General features: G+C 41.0%; 1 protein-coding gene across 1 annotated transcript; it reads right to left on the bottom strand.

The window, feature by feature from the left end:
- Nucleotides 1-1,496: 1,496 nt before the first annotated feature.
- Nucleotides 1,497-8,967, bottom strand: LOC117291312 (beta,beta-carotene 9',10'-oxygenase-like). Its single transcript, XM_033772950.1, has 7 exons — nucleotides 8,811-8,967; nucleotides 7,162-7,372; nucleotides 6,192-6,441; nucleotides 5,755-5,860; nucleotides 4,842-4,930; nucleotides 3,780-3,897; nucleotides 1,497-1,839 (listed from the first exon to the last, which is right to left on the bottom strand). The coding sequence occupies exons 1-7, from the start codon at nucleotides 8,965-8,967 to the stop codon at nucleotides 1,679-1,681; spliced, it is 1,092 nt and encodes a 363-aa protein (XP_033628841.1). The 3' UTR covers nucleotides 1,497-1,678.
- Nucleotides 8,968-17,983: the final 9,016 nt, after the last annotated feature.

The following is a 17,983-nucleotide window of genomic DNA, read 5'->3' on the forward strand; positions in this document are numbered from 1 at the left end:
TTATAAAACATTGTGAGAAAAGGCTCCCTCTGAAGTGACGTAGTTTTCGAGAAAGAAGTAATTTCCACGAGTTTGGTTTCAAGATCTCAAGTTTAGCATTCGAGGTCTCGAAATCAAGCATCTGAAAGCACGCAACTTCGTGTGACAATGGTGTTTTTTCTTTTATTATTATCTCGCAACTTCGATGACCGATGAGCTCAAATTTTCACAGTCTTGTTATTTTATGCATAATGTTGAGATACACCAAGTGAGAAGACTGGTCAATAGTGTTCATTGTCTTTTAATGAACTTGTATTGTTATTATGATTATATATTTTTGTATTATGTACAGTAGTGTTTGTGGTATCTACAATCTCCCCAATATAATGATCAGTAATTCAACTACTTGTCATGCTAAGGTAACAACAACCATTAAACTTTGCCAGTAAATTGTGAAAGCCTTGATACTGACAGAAAACTTAAACAAAGACGTCATGAAGTAAATTCACTGTTTTGTTTGTCTTAAACTAACAAAGTAAACTATTTTCTAAGGAAACTTGGCAGCAGAAACAAAATGTATGCCCTATTGTTCTTGGCTATGAAGAGCTACAAGTGATACTTCCAAAGCGCTGGACCTCACTATACTCCAGTGCCACTCCCTGTTAAAGGCAGTGGACACTATTGGTAATTGTCAAAGAATAGCCTTCACAGTTGGTATATCTCAATTATATGCATAAAATAACAAACCTGTGAAATTTGAGCTCAATCGGTCATCAAAGTTGCGAGATAATAATGAAAGAAAAAACACCCTTGTCACACGAAGTTGTGTGCGTTTAGATGGTTGATTTCGAGACCTCAAATTCTAAATCTGAGGTACCGAAATCAAATTCGTGGAAAATTACTTCTTTCTCGAAAACTATGGCACTTCAGAGGGAGCTGTTTCTTACAATGTTTTATACCATCAACCTCTCCCCATTACTCGTTACAAGAAGTGTTTTATGCTTATAATTATTTTGAGTAATTGCCAACAGTGTCCACTGCCTTTAATCACGCCACGTTTAGTAAGCCGCAACTGTGAGCCGTTTAATTATCACAGCGGCAAACTTTGTCCCCAAGTTTTCCGGTCAAGGCCGTGCACCAATGCACACTGACAACAATAATTTAGCAATAATATTTGTCTAGCCAAGTGCCTGGGGGCATAACTGGTGTCACGCCATAGACATTTAGTTTAAGTTTTTTTTCTTATTCTGTGTGTGGGAACTTTGCTATAAAGCATAAAGTACATTTTACGAAATTTCGGCTATTACTACAATGGAAACGACTATACTGAAACATAGGCTTGTGAAATAATAGATGTTAAATGTTCCCACTGCTCTAGAATTGCAAGGGTCGTGGGTTCGAATCCCACCAAATAACATGCCTGTGATATTTTGTTTTCACAGGATTCGGGAAAGTACTGAGTATACAGTGCTAACACACATCGGTATATGGGTAAAAAAAAAAATTAATAGGCTTGTGAAGTTTGTGTATTGCAAGCTGCGTGCAAGTTGTGTAACAAGCATGACCCAGTTTTCATGCTGCTTAGCATAACAAAATACTGCTAACCAGAGTATAAGTTACCAGCTAAACCCCCAACAAACAAACAAACACACACCCCAAAAGAAAAAAAATGAACAAACAGGCAATCACGAAATCATAACTACGTTGAATTGAACCCGTTGACGAACATCCCATGAATTCCGAAAGGTAGATCCTTCACTTCAGCACGAGCAACTTCTTCAAGCGTCTTCCCGTCTAAGACGACAAGAAACGTCGACTTGGCGGGCGGGGATACGTCAGTCACAAGAGACAGAACAACGCCTGGGATGGTACACATATACAAAATAATGACGTTAATAATAATAACTAGGCAGTGCTTGTGAAAAAAACCATAAAGCTACCCTGTGTTGTTTTGATTTGATTTTAATCGATACATTGCTTTTAAAGACACTGGACCCCTTTGGTAATTGTCAAAGACTAGTCTTCTCATTTGGTGCATCTCAACAAATGCACAAAAACACCTGTGAAAATATGAACTCAATTGGTCGTCGAAGTTGCGAGATAAAACACCCATGTCGCACGAAGTTGGTTCTTTCATATGCTCGATTTCGACACCTCAACTGAAAAACTCCGATTGGCATAATACTTTTCCCACGAGTTGTTACCTATTTTCAAATTGCACTTTACTACATTGTGTTTATCTGTACAAAACATAATCTGAATTGAATGAAGCACAACTATGCTAAAGTCAAGTCCGTAAACGCCGATGCAGTTCAGTGGTTTTATTGAAACAGAATTCATATCGGTTTACTGCAGACTGAGCATGCAAACCCCGTACATTGTGTTTTGATGATAAACGTTGCTTTCCCAGGTTGTTTTTCTTCACCACACGGGGTGTTTTTTTTACCGGTAAGAAGGTGCAAGCCATTGTGTATTATATAGTACACATAATCATGGCGCTGTATGAATATGAATCTGAATAAATAGAGTCGGCAAAGCATCATAAAGGAAACGTCACACTAACTTTTTGTGAAGAAGACAATGCAGACATTTCAGTTTTAGACATGGGAAGAAAACGCCACTGGGAACCCACACAGTATAAGATAGGGACTGAAGAACCCAGTCCACGTGAATGTTTCCACGGTCCCGGGGTATCGAACCGGTGTGGCGGTTTCAACTTTCCGCTGTGTTCAGTTTTCCGAATGACCAAATACTGTAGCATTACGTCATGCGATGCCTGCGCACAGCAAGCGAAAGTAGTCCATTTTTAGTGCCGTATTGAGTCATCCATTACCCGCCGGTAGCTGTCATGGCGGCGTCCACGAGTCGAGTACAACTAGCGGCAAACGCGTGGATCGTATGAGTGTTCAGTTTTCCGGGTGACGTAGTCGGACATACCAGCACGTTGTTCGAACGGTTTTAGCTTTCCGGCGTGTTCAGTTTTCCGGGTGACTTGTAGATACCGCCGCGAGTACCCTGGCGAGTACTGTAGTTCTCTCAGCAGTACCCCAAATTGGTTTATTTTACGATTCTTTTCTGTGTAGTCACATAGTCTCTTGCCACATCTTGACATGTATTCATGGGTACAAATTTAGGCAGGTCACACTCTGCTTGCATAAAAAACAACTCGTGTACTCGACTCGTGGTCGCCGCCATGACAGCTACCGGAGGGTAACGGATGACTCAATACGGCACTAAAAATGGACTACTTTCGCTTGCTGTGCGCAGGCATCGCATGACGTAATGCTACCGTGTTTGGTCATTCGGAAAACTGAACACAGCGGAAAGTTGAAACCGCCACACCGGGTCAGCCCCCGGTGCCCTGCTTGTGAAGTGGGTCACTTGGGGTGACCTGAGGAGCATGCCGTCACCACAAGAGGGCGAGTGTGATCGTTCGATTAGCTCTTGTCAGGGGCTCACCCAAGTGAGCACCGCGGGGTATACCCAGGGAAGCTAAACAAACGCACCCATAGTTGGGGTTTTACGTGTACGTAAACACATTAATCAATTCGATTCAATTGAAAAACGAAGGATTTCTGCTGAATGAGTTTATTTGATTTTGATAAGCGAGAAACCGGTCATGCCAGGGATTCTGCTTTTGCATTAAAAGCGATATTTACAATATTAATAAAGCGATAAGATTATACAGCGGTCATATGTGGCGGCAACGTGATTCTGTAATTTGCTGAGTTTGTGCAGGATGTGTTTTTATATTTTGAAAAGTACTTTGGAATTTAGATCAATAAATGATTGGTTATTACCATCATCTTCATCCACGCCGTTGGGGTTAGGGACGAAGACTGGCTCCGAAGGGTAACACGATCCCGACTCTGAGCCCCAGAGGACACGACTCTTAGTTTTGATGTCAATTTTGGAAATCTGAAAGAACGAATAGAAAGAAAGGAAATCAGAAAATAATATATATAATATCGAAGTCTTATAATAGCGCACGTAGCTACCAAACAAGAAACGTAGTATATACATTTACACAGATAGGTTAAAGAAGTTAAGAATTCTAAGACCCAAATGAAGCTCTTTATAAGGGTTTACAATTAAGGTGCTGCGGCGGCGCATGGGGAAACGTTGTACTTGGCGTGAGTTACCATGAGGAAAGGGATGTTTTATTTCAGCCTCTTTCTTTAACTTGTCCATAATTATTGTGTGATGTATACATTAATATTCCAGTTGCCTTGTGTTGCTTTGCGTGACAATGGTCTGACATGAAAGGCGATGGTTATTTTTCATTCCAGATCCCCAAAGTACTAATAATACATTATTAATGAAAACACATGTATAAATAAACAATTGCAAATTTAAGTAAATGCAATTGTAGCACTTAGAGGCACTGCAGCCGATTTCACGAAACGCTTGGATTAATCCTATCTCAAGTTAAAACGAGTAAACTCGTCCTAACTTAGTATGGGTTGAATGCGTCCTAACGGAACTTAACTCGTCCTAAGTCTTAAGATTAATCCTCAAGTTAGGAAGAGTTTGGTGAAATCGACGCCTGGATACATTAGGTATTTTATTGTAAACTTTGTCAACTTACAGCCCACTTTGTGTAGCCAAACTTGATAAAATAACAAATCGGTGAAAATTTTGACTCAATTGGTCATCGAAGGTGTAACTTGAGAAAAAGAGAAATTACCCCTTTTTCAAAAACTTTACACGTATACTTTAGAGGAGGCCGTTTCTCACAATGTTTTGTACTATCAACAGCTCTCCATTGCTCGTCACCGAGTAGTTTTTTATGCTTACTAACAATTATTTTGAGTATAGGACAAATAGTGTCCACTGCCTTTAAATGTGTACCGTGTTCTTACCTGGCGAAGATGATGTGTTACGACGCCGTACGCGTATCTATATGGTCGACCATTGTAGCCGTCGTAGTTTATTTGAGGAAGCTCAAACGCTGATGATAGGACAAAACAAAACCACTTATACCATTGGTTTTTAGAACGTTGCACATGTGTACACTAAAACTAACCTGTAAATATTTCATTTCAAAGGGTATAAGTCATTTATTTTTATTTTTATAGATAAAAAATCCGAAAATATGGAGCGATGTCAACCTAGGAAGAATAATCCCTAATAGGAATACATAATCTAAGAAACGTTACTGCTGTGACGCTTCTCATATTATACATTTTGGGCTTCCTGACGTCATTTTTCACAACCACATTACCTTAAAGGCAGTGGACACTATTGGTAATTACTCAAAATAATTATTGGCATAAAACCTTTCTTTGTGACGAGTAATGGGTAGAGGTTGATAGTATAAAACATTGTGAGAAACATCTCCCTCTGAAGTGCCATAGTTTTCGAGAAAGAAGTAATTTTCCACGAAGTTGCTTTCGAGACCTCAGATTTGGAACTTGAGGTCTCGAAATCAACCACCTAAACGCACACAACTTCGTGTGACAAGGGTGTTTTTTTCTTTCATTAGTATCTCGCAAGTTCGATAACCGATTGAGCTCAAATGTTCACAGGTTTGTTATTTTATGCATATGATGAGATACACCAAGTGAGAACACTGGTCTTTGACAATTACCAATAGTGTCCACTGCCTTTAAATCACATCATCTTTGAGGGGGAAAATAGCATTACGACTGTATGACTCTTGACTGGCACCCCGGACGTACATATACATTTACAATGTATTAGGAGAATGCCAAACATAGGGGGGCTGGACAACTCGATTGGATTAGCGCCGGTTATAACATTATTTGTACTAACTTCCCTCCTCACAGAGCACCTCGGGCGTGCACATCACCGTGTCTTTCCCAACGAGCTTTGCTGTGGCTAAACTGTCAGCCAAGGTAACAAGTTTGTCGGAATTTCCCTGAAAAAAAGTGAAAAAAAGAATGGAGAATAGACCCATTTTTGTATAAGATCAGGAGGAACAAAAAATTTGTGTTTTATGCAAATAAGATTGGTATAAACAAAACCCCAACCAAACAAACAAGTTTGAGGACAAATAATTATCGGTAGTTATTATAACCTGTCTATGGACATTCTGCCTCAGCATAAATATAAAAAAGAAACCTGCAATGATATAAAAATAGACTATTTTTTGTATTTGTCAGTAAAATTAGAACGTCAGGTAAAAAAAAAAAAAAAAAAAAAAAAAAAAAAAATCATTTTAGTCCCCCGAGGACCGTGATGAAACTCACATCCAATATCAGGGGGAGAACGAAGCGAACGGGTCGCAGGGATCCTTCGAGTGAGGAAGCACTACCAGACCTTGTCGACTCCAACGTCGCATACTTAATAATGGTGTCGTCATTGTAGCTGCACAGATCCACTACCACGTGACCTTGGTCCTCGTAGGCGTTGATGAAGTGGAAACAGAAGAAGGAGTCGGCTAGGTACTTGGTTGTGATCAAGTGACCGGTATGGATGTTCACAATGTGGAAACGGCACCTGTGAAGTCAAGAATAATGATACTGTAATGATACTTAAAATCGTTCTTTGACTAATGCAATTGTTGAAGTTTTTTTCCTATAATGTATGTACATGCAGAGACTCTGTTTATTGAACTTTCGCTATACAATAGGGTGTGTAAAGATGCTTTAGACTGCTTTGCTCCTGCAGCTTTTATGGTTTACATTGTTTTTAATTTGCAAGAAACAATACGGTTTTTTTCTTTGTGCATAAAGGCAGATGGACACTATTGGTAATTACTCAAAATAATTATTTAACGAGTAATGGGGAGAGGTTGATGGTATAAAACATCATGAGAAACGGCTCCCTCTGAAGTAATGTAGTTTTCTAGAAAGATTTAATTTTCCACGAATTTGATTTCGAGACCTCAGATTTAGAATTTGAGGTCTCGCAATCAAGTATCTGAAAGCACACAACTTTGTGTGACAAGGGTGCTTTTTTCTGTCATTATTATCTCGCAACTTCGACGACCGACTGAGCTCAATTTTTCACAGGTTTGTTATTTTATGCATAATATTATGTTGAGATACACCAAAGGCTAGTCTTTGACAATTACCAATAGTGTCCAATGTCTTTAAGCAGCTAGATGAAATCGGGTCTAGAGTTAAGTAGTGGGCATTTTTATAAAGTTATAGACATGCCTGCATTATACCTATGCCTAGAATGTATAAAAAAAAAATCGAATGCAAAATAATTTACTTCTCGTCAGGATGAAACTCTAAACTGGAGCTCATCGCAACTTCGCGTAATTTGCAAGTAAGTATCTTCAGGACATTGACGTTAAAGGGTTGTTCTAGAAACACGACGTAGTTCTTGGTTAGTGCGAAGCTGTGGAAATAGGCCGGGTTGCAGGTGGAGGCCGGAATGCTGCAGAGAACGGTTGCCTTTTCAAACGGGTTGGCATTGTCCCCTGTTGTGTGAAAAGAAAATTAGACGAAATACATCACGGAACCGCTAACAAACAGAACTCGGGGCACATCGGCCTTTGACTTTGTAGAACAAAATCGGGTAGTAAAAACACAATCATAATACACTGAGTGACTCTATTAATGTCGTCACACATAAGAATAAGATGGAAAATTCACGAACACTTACTAGCAAACACAAAGTAAACCGTGTTCAGCATAGTGAGTATATTATTTTGTATTTTTTGAGACAAACCCACATTCGGTAGACAATGCTTGGTCATGTGGCACGAGTGGAGCTTAGTTGTCTTTGAATTTTGTTAGCAAACTGAACAGTAATATTCAAACCCAAGTCAGCCATAATACAATACACGCCCCAAAGTAAACAGTGCGATTTTCACACAAAATCTCTTCCACCAGTGCCCAAAGCACCAGCGCCGTGCAAAGCACAGCATCACACTAGTGTCTTGATACAAAGCCAAGAAAACCTTAGTCTTGGCCCAATACGTCGGTGACAGATAGTGGATAGCGTACTGCGCTCGTTGTTAATCGTTATAGCGCGCCCTCTGACGGCATAATTTAACCAACTTGACCTGACGTAAACGCTAGAGACTGCATGTAGACTGCAGGGCCCCTGTCTTTATCCGCAAGGATGAAGACAGGTGACTGCTACTCAGATCCAGTGATTCCATTGGATACAATGATATCATTGGATAAACGTGCATTGACATGAGCTTTCCATAGATGCCCAAACAGTACACTTCCATCACGTCCGCCATATATTTTGACTCCTGCGTATCTCTGGGTGCGTTCGTTTAGCTTCCCTGGGTCGACCCCGGTGTACGTGGCGGTTTTTTTCCCAGGACGAACGTGTGCAGATAATTACCCACATTCGTCCTGGACAAAAACCCCGCCACACACAGGGGTCGACCCAGGGAAGCTAAACGAACACACCCTCTATTTTTAAGTGAAATGAATGTATAGGTCAAATGTGAAGATACACGACGACTGGAGGTCAGTCCCTGGCGTTATACACGAGCCTCGAAGTGTGACGTCAGATGTTCAGGCTAGACTGCATGGACCCATGTATATGTTCCTATCCGCAAAGATACTGACGGGTGTTGGTTTTAAGTAGGTCCTACGTCTGATTTCACTCCGGATCATACCTCCAAAACCAAGGCCATTGGAAATAGTACAAGGTCAAAGATGATTTTGGACTTGGGCTCCGCAGCTGCAGAGCTCTGGGTTATTCACGAGCCTCGAAGTGTGACGTCATGCTCAGGCAACGTACATGCGTGCACGTTTCCATTGATTGTCAACAAAGATGGCTGCCAATGCAAGGAGTTCATTGTTTTAATTTACTGAATCACAGAGAAAGGACGGGTGTCGTGGTCCCTTTATTTTTTCGATGGAATATCAATTATAAATATAAATATAGACTACCTTTCTTTGCTTTGACCATCTTAATGATGTTGTAGTTACTTCTAAAACCGAAGCTTGACCCCATGTTATACACCACGCCGTCTTCTCCATAGTGCGGATGTGCTGTAGCGGAGTTTACAGCCACATACTTCATAATGTCGATCTGAATAAAAACCATGAGTGAGCGATGTTCAACACTTATATAAGTCAGGATGCATTTTTTTTTTTATCTCACTGTACAGTTTTCTACGAAGGGCAACGCCCTTTGGGCGACAAAGTTCTGATGTCTTTGACCATTCATGTACAGTCATGTACATGTCCACTGGACGGTTTTTGCATAGCCCCGGACACGATTGCATATGCAAAAGTGCCCGGAGCGGAGAGTATTGCATGGCGGACACGATTGCATCTGACACCGTCATCAGGTCAGGTGCTCAGGTCGACATAAGTAAACCGTCGGCAACGCACAGACAAAATGCTCAGATCAAAACAACTGAGAAATCGTGCGCCTGCGATTGGTTCCCGACCGTCGGGATCACGTCGTTTAAGTTGAAATTGTTCTACTCTTGCGACTGTATTTTTTTTACTCGAGCGGTGACTGTTTCAGATTGTCTTTAAGGCAGTGGACACTATTGGTAATTACTCAAAATAATTATTAGCATAAAACCTTTCTTGGTGACAAGTTATGGGGAGAGGTTGGTGGTATAAAACATATTGAGAAACAGCTCCCTCTGAAGTGCCATAGTTTTGGAGAAAGAAGTAATTTTCCACGAATTTGATTTCGAGACCTCAAGTTTAGAACTTGAGGTCTCGAAATCAAGCATCTAAAAGCACACAACTTCGTGTGACAAGGTTTTTTTTATATTTCATTCATATCGCGCAACTTCGACGACCAATTGAGCTCAAATGTTCACAGGTTTGTTATTTTATGCATATATGTTTAGAAACACCAAGTGAGAAGACTGGTCTTTGACAATTACCAATAGTGTCCACTGTCTTTAAAATCATCGCAGTTACTCTCAGGTCGTAAATAATCGCCGACTGAAAGTTCCTGATGGCCTTAGTTTGATCCTGAACAGTCAGTCTCCGACTGTTGTCTATTATGGACGCAAGGTCGACCTGAGGCTGAGGCCGGCTTATTGCCTGAAATTAGCGCCCTCTTGCAGATTAACCTCCGTCATTGGCCTGAGATTGCGAGTAATAGCAAATCTGCGGGGAAATCTGCGTGTGGCTGATCGATGCAGAGAAATAACCGCAGTCTCAGACTTGAATTCAAGTCTAGGACCAATGGGACCTTACTCTTTGAACATACGGCCGGTGTGATTTTCTGTCAATCTACAACCCTGTTGTTTTGAACTACTCTGTGCCACAGGGGTCGGTACTCGGCCCGCAGTGGTTTACGCTATACACTTTACCGATTCGTGACATCATCCTGAAATTTAATCTGAATTACCATGTGTACGCAGACGACACTCAGCTATACATCACGTTTAAATCTTCTCAAGAAAACGCCAATGCATCTATTGCAAGACTTGAGAAATGCATCCAAGAGATTCGACGTTGGACACAACAAAACTTCCTGAAGTTAAATGATGATAAGACAGAGTTCCTTCTATTTGGGTCACGTCAACAGTTAACTAAGGTTTCAGTGCCATACATCTCCATCGGTGATGCTCGGATAGCTCCCTCGCTGAAAGCTCGGAACTTAGGGGTTATTTTTGATTCATCAATGACACTTCAGCCACACATCAACAACATTGTTCGTTTATCATCATATCACATCAGGAATATAGGCAAGATTCGCAAGTACTTGGACAAAAGTGCCACTGAAAAGGTCATTCACGCATTTGTTACTTCTCGTCTTGACAACGGCAATGCTCTTCTCTACAGTCTTCCTAACAACCAGATTTCCAGACTTCAACGGCTCCAAAATACTGCTGCCCGCATTGTGACACTGTCTAGAAAATCGTGTTCTATCACCCCCATTCTGAAACAACTACACTGGCTCCCTATCTCTCAACGAATCATCTTCAAGCTGATGCTCATTGTCCACAAAGCTCTTAATGGCAAGGCTCCCCACTATATTTCTGAACTGCTTCAAGTTTACACTCCATCAAGGAATCTTCGATCAAGTTCTATGCTTCTCCTCATTGAACCCAAGTCTCGACACTCATGGGGTGACAGGTCTTTTTCTTCAGCCGCGCCACGCATCTGGAACTCTCTACCACTTAATCTTCGATCTTGTCTTTGTACTGCAAAATTCAAGTCTCTTCTCAAAACTTATCTTATGTCACAGGTTTTCAATGACTAATTTTGTTGTGTCTGTTTTTCTTTGTGTTGTGTATTGTTTTTGTTTTGTTTTTGGTTTTACTGCGCCTTGAACACCCAGCAGGGTGGATATGTGCGCATTACAAGTCTTATTATTATTATTATTAATTTTTAAAAACGTAGTGAGAACGAGTTCGATGCGATGGGGTACTAGATACGGATCAGGGTTAGTCTAGGTTCCTAGACCATTGGTGTTGCGTGGTCACACACAACCAACGTTCCGATTATGCACGGCAAAAACTGTACACGCTTGTAATGAACGAACGCTAGCGGGCGCTCTGTTTCTCTGATTTCCGGATCTCCCCATAGACCTTTTCGCAAATACCGGGGCGCGCGCGTAAAGCTAGGAATTAGGTGCATTGTGGTCTTGCTGGTATCCAAATTTGATCCATATATATCCCACAATGCACCTCATTCAACAGTCTGCGCGTGCGCATTGGTATTTGCGATAAGGTCTATGTCCTGTGCTCACAGGAAATCAGAGAAACAGAGCGCCCGCTAGCGTTCGTTCATTACAAGCGTGTACAGTTTTTGCCGTGCATAATCGGAACGTTGGTTGTGTGTGACCACGCAACACCAATGGTCTAGGAACCTAGACTAGATCAGGGTGGGATTAGGGTGCCGTGCCTACATATCGATTCCTGATCCTTGAAAAAGGATTGTCACTCCTTGCGTAAATACATTTGAAGTAATCTGTAATCAAAATAATCTGTCACTGAGTAAGGCCGAGTAAAAAAAAAAAACATGTTTAGCGTCCCCGCCCGCTTCCTTTTTAGAGGCCGCCTCCTTTTTTTTCTTTTTCTTTTTTTATGCACAATGTTTTTGTTGCTTTTTTTTTGATGAAAAAAGGGTTATTTTAAACGATCTCAGCTAAAACAATCTGAATGTATTGTCTGAATTTCTTGACCAAAATGTTTCATATATGTGTTGTGTGTTTAAGCAGTAGAAAAAACAATGGATATTTGACATTTTAAAATGAATGGCGGCCATCTTGAAATAAAAAATAAAAAATAAAAAGCCCCTCCTTCTTCCTTTTTTGAGAAACCGGACGCTAAACATGTTTCTTTTTTTACTCGGCGTAAATCGACTATCAGCAGAAAGGTTATACATTGTCAGCCGAAAGTGCGCACAGTCTGGAGACTCCCTATTGTTCTTTTATAGCGCAGCGCTTGCTTGGGTACTAAACCATGCAAGGCCCAAGGGATACAGAAGGTCACACGTTTAAGCAAATGACACGTGGTCCATAGTGTCAAAGCTTGTTTGTGTGATTGTAATATTTATAATTAACCATCTTCATATCAACCGTAGAATCAATCATAAATGTATCGCTCAGATACATGGACAGTGAACTCGAAGAGAAATTGGGTGGGTGCTACACAAAACTTCTGCGGAAATGCTTATAAAATGTTCACTGGAGTCATCAGATGACAAATACGGAACTGTATGGCGATGACCCAAAACTATCCACCAAAATACAACAGCATCGTCTGAGACTAGCGCCATTCATACAGAAACACCAAAGAACCTGTCTCTCTGCTTTCAACTTGTCACCAAAACATGGAAGGGGGAACAGGGTAAGACTGCCCCATGTTGGTTGACAGCCTCTATCCTAAAACGGGACAGCATGTGCAAAGGAACTGACCAAGTGTGTGTGGTTAATGCAATGGAAATTTTTGAACATGCAGCGTATGTGCACAACGCATGTGAACAATGGAAATATCCAAATAAAAATAACGTTTGCATGAGCTGACAGCGTGCCTCGTTTGATGGTTGAGAAGATTTCTGACCATCTAGATAACTGATTAGGGAAGAGCACTATTTGTATAGAAGAAACAATGCACCCAATCATTAAGTTAACAAAAGAGCCACAGAGCCTGGCCTTCATGCAGGCATGATTTGTACACAGCTCAATGGAAGAAAACATAACATCTCTATTTTATGGAGATTGTGTAACCCGGAAAAAGGGTACACTTAGAAAATGAATGAATAAAGCTAAATAAAAATGCTAACTATGGGGGCACTCGCTTGAACAAATGAGAAAAACCAAGATCGGATAGGGCTAAGACGCGAGGAGATGCAAAAAAATAGGAACAGTGACTCAAAGTGTAGGTTTCTCAACAAAAACAACTAAAAATAGCTTTATTGACTATAAATCAATCAACAAAAGCAGTATTAAACAATAAAAACCTCTAGACCAAACTCAGGATCTAAACGTTCTTCCTTATAAACCTTAAATTAAACCTGTCAAACCGAAACCAAGATATTAAACTGAGACTCAAAAACCAAAACTAAAATACAAAACACAGTTAAACCCGATTAAAACTAAAACTGCAACACAGTGTCAAAGAAAAGTTACAAATTAAAATCAAAATGGCAAATGGCTTTAGGATACCTGTGTAAATAAAGCACCAAGAAATACATTTGATTAAAATACAGTTCTATCAATTAGGAAGAAATACATGGTCTTTAAAAATGCAATCCAATGTTAAGAAAAGTAACTTCCAAGACAGAATCTCAACAAATATAACTTTACAAATGAACTTCCAAAGAATCACAGGAATATTACAATTTGTCAAAATATTTAATGAATAGGGTAGATGGCCTTAGCTTTCGATCCAATCCGGACCTTCTTCAGAGGCATAAAACAAGTACAAACAAATACATATCCATTTATAGAAAAAGAGAGGGGGAAAGGGATTAAGGAAAGGATCCAGAAAGAAGCGGGAAAATAACAGCCAATCAAAGTTCCTATTTCAGAAACAATATTGGTGGCTATGAACCAATAGGAGTGAAGTGGCGAGGACAAAGGATGTTTAGAATGAAAGGAAGGGTTACTGGACCATAAAAGTGGTAAATGTATTGTTCGACAACAATGCAGGGAGACATGAAAGGGTAGGATTAGAGAGCAAGTTGCATCATGATGCAACTAACAATGGTCAATTAATAAGAATAGCAAGATCAAAGGTATGATGATTTTAAAAATAGGTATGAGGGACCTGTGGAAAAAGGGGGGGGGGGGGGTTACTTACATCAGATAGTTACAGTGATGAATTTATAAAAACAACTTTAAACTAGGTTAATTTATACTTTATGTACAGAATATATACAACATATAAGTTCTTAGGCAGAAGTGAAGTGGAGGGTAATGAGAAGTTATTTAACACCAGTGTTTATGTTAAGTCCAAAGGGTTTGACTGTCTTGAGTTGGTGAATCCAGTGTGATTCTCTATTCTTGCGGTGTGTGCCATCACCATTGCAAGCTTCAATCACCAGAAGTTCAACATCAACGACACTATGATTGGGGCTGTTGAAGTGGATAGAGACTGGGTACGGTTTCTTAGTCTTTATGGAAGAGACATGATTCGCAAAGCGAAGACTAAGTTTGGTCTTAGTCTCTCCCACATATTGTAGCCCACATCTCTTACATGATATGACATAGACTACATTAGACGTGCTGCATTCAGAGTCGGTCTTGATGTTGTATGAAGAGCCAGTGGTATGACTCTTCACCTTAAGTGAGGGCTTAATGTGCAGACACGTTTTGCATTTGGAACGGGTACATTTGTGACAGCCCAGTATATCTGTCGGGGGTTGTGTTGGGGTTGGCCCTGACTACTATGTCACCAAGGTTCTTAGGGCGGCGGAATGCAACCATGGGAACCTCAGTGATTGCTGAGTGTAACCTGCTGGAGGAGTGAAGTATAGGCATGTTATTATTGAGAATTGAGGGAAGTTTGGGTAGTTTGGGGTGGAAGGTGGTGACCAAAGCAACTCTATTGGTAGGAGCTTTTTTAGCTCCCGTGTTAGTCAACAGAGTATGACGAGGTACGTTGAGAGCCCTGTTGATAGCAAGTTGGACCCTACGTTCGCTGTGTCCCCTAGATACAAGGTGTTTCCTTAGCTCTGATGAGCGCCTCTTGTACAGGGTATCTGTGGAACAGATACGCCTGATACGTAAGGCCTGACTGTAAGCAATTGCCTTCTTACAGTGACTAGGGTGACAGCTATTGGAGAGAAGGTACTGGTGGGTGTCGGTGGGTTTACTGTAAACATCTGTGACAAGGCCATTAGGAGACTTGGTTATTGTCACATCTAGAAAGTTCACACTGGTGAGAGATTGTTCGGTAGTGAACTTTATGGTGGGGTGCAATGAGTTGATATGGTCAATAAAGTCATCCAAGCTGTCTTGGTCACCACACCAGATGGAGAAAATATCATCAATAAATCTCCACCAAACTAGTGGTCGGTTGGGGGCGGAGGACAGGAGTCTGTCCTCCAACTGAGACATGAATAGGTTAGCATATGAGGGTACCATTTTGGTACCCATGGCAGTACCCTGTACCTGTAGAAAATGCCTGTCGGAAAATGTGAAATTATTCTTCATTAGAATATGGCTCATGAGTTCCTTAATATGACTCACTGAGGGGCGGGACTGATTACTAGCATTGAGGGCAGAGACACATGCACTCATGCCTTCATGATGGGGTATGTTAGTATACAGTGATGAAACATCAAAAGTAACCAAAATAGCAGAGTCAGGTATTTGGTGCTTGACCTCATCTAGTTTGTGGAGAAAGTCTTTGGTATCCTTGATGAAGGAAGGAATACGGCAGACTAAGGGTTTGAGGAAGCTATCGACAAACTCAGAAATGCGCTCTGTGGGGCATACCATTCCCAGATACAATAGGTCTCCCCGGGTTATTGGGCTTGTGTATCTTAGGTAGAAGGTAGAACCTTGCTGTATGGGGGTCATGTGGGAGGAGATAGTTAAATGTATCTTTCTCAATATCATTGGCATTATAAATCTTAACAAGGGTGTCACTGATATCTTGGGAGAAAGACTCAGTGGGATCAGAAGCACATTCAATGTAATGATCAGTGTTACTGAGCTGTCTAAGGCCCTCAGCAATGTAGTCATGTGTGTTCATGACTACAACTGCGGACCCCTTGTCAGCCCGTTTAATCACTATGTCTGGTGATTGGCGGAGTTGTGTAAGGGCGTGACGCTCATCTTGGGGGAGGTTGTTGGGAGTAGGGGTACTGGGGGCCTTAAGAACCTCGGAGTTAACCGAATTGACGTATGTCTCTAGAGACACATCTCGGTTCTTAGGGGGTACCCAAGTACTCTTTTCCCTGAAGCGGTTGCGGGGAATAGGTTGGGTCTCCACAGATGACTCGTCATCCATGGAGGGCTCTACATGAAAGTATTCACGTAGGCGTAACCTACGATTGAATTGGGCCATGTCCTGTTGGAAAAGAAGTTGGTTAGGCTCTCTGGGTGTGGGGCAAAACTTAAGACCCCTTGAGAGGAGTTTAACCTGTGGGTCAGTAAGGACCATGTCAGACAACCTAACAGTAGGAGGAGCAATGGTGGCTCTCTTACTGTGGAAACGTCTATGGGTGTGTTTCTTATGGTTAGCCAGGACATTCATACGTTTCTTGTTCTGTTTGTCCATTAGGGTGGACCTTAAGTGTTTGACGTTACATAGTATGGTATCTTGTAACTGTTCAAACTCTTCAATAGAGCATGACTCCTGGAGTTGAGACTCAGTGTTTGTTATCTCAAGTAACTGATTATCAATGAATTGTTGGCATTGATTTTCCAGCAACTTGATCAAACGGAAAGACGTATTAGTGAGTGTCTTGTTCCATTTCTTCAAAAAGGATGGGTCAAGGTCCCCAAAGGAAGGGGTACACTTGATCTGTAGGCCTTTGGGAATGATACGGGACAAACGATAAAAACGGTAGTTATCAAGATGTGACATGATTGTAACGGGTGTTCTTTTCCTTAAGCTTACGAAGCTTGCGGAAAATGCACTTGGTGTCGGGAGCAAGTGCCATAATAGATGGGGGAATACAGTCAAGGGGAAATATCTAATGAACAAAATCTCTTCAAAATTCGGGTTATGACTTTATTCAGACACAAAATGGTAAAAAAGTGCGGCAAAACCGTTGAACTTATAGGGTATTTTAACTTGCTGCCCTGAACGGCTCATAAAAGATAATGCCATGAAAACCGTGTCGATGGTTGTTTATAGTCTATATTTCATGAAAATTAAATAAAATAATCAGTTTAATTTATGTTTACTGTTTGAAAAGGTCTGATTAATCCCATAAAATGCCTCATAATTTTCATTCATTTCATTCAGAGACATAGGAAATATAAAATGCCGCCGATTGCCGCTTTAATTTTAACTTTTTTCAGTAGCCTGAACCTTCAGGAACAGTCTAAAACCAAATTTGGTTGCGACTTTTTGCGACTTTGGAAATTATTCAATTTTGAAGTTGTATACTATTGTTTTGACTCAACCACCTGTAACGACTCGTGCGTGTGTCAGCGGTCATATGTCTGTGTTCAGGAAGGCAGTGGACACTATTGGTATTGCCAAAAGACTAGCCTTCACGGTTGGTGTATCTCAACATACATGTATGCATACAATAACAAACCTCGTGAAAATTTGAACTCAATCGGTCATCGAAGTTGCGAGATAATAATGAAAGAAAAGAAAAAAAACCTTTTCACACGAAGTTGTGTGCGTTTAGATGGTTGATTTCGAGACCTCAAGTTCTAAATCTGAGGTCTTGAAATCAAATTCGTGGAAAATTACTTCTTTCTCGAAAACTGTGGCACTTCAGAGTGAGCCGTTTCTCACAATGTTTTATACCACCAACCTCTCCCCATTGTGTTTAGCTTCCCTGGGTCGACCCCGCAGTGCTCATCGGGTGAGCCCCTGACCGAGCTAATCGAACGATCACACTCGCCCTCTCGTGGTGACAGCATGCACCTCAGGTCACTCCACAAGCAGGGCACTGGGGGAGCTAACCCGGGTGAGCCCGTCAAAGCTATTCGAACTTATAGGGACAGA

Source organism: Asterias rubens, chromosome 6 (genome assembly GCF_902459465.1).
Source record: "Asterias rubens chromosome 6, eAstRub1.3, whole genome shotgun sequence".
In the NCBI taxonomy this organism is placed as follows: Eukaryota; Metazoa; Echinodermata; class Asteroidea; order Forcipulatida; family Asteriidae; genus Asterias; species Asterias rubens.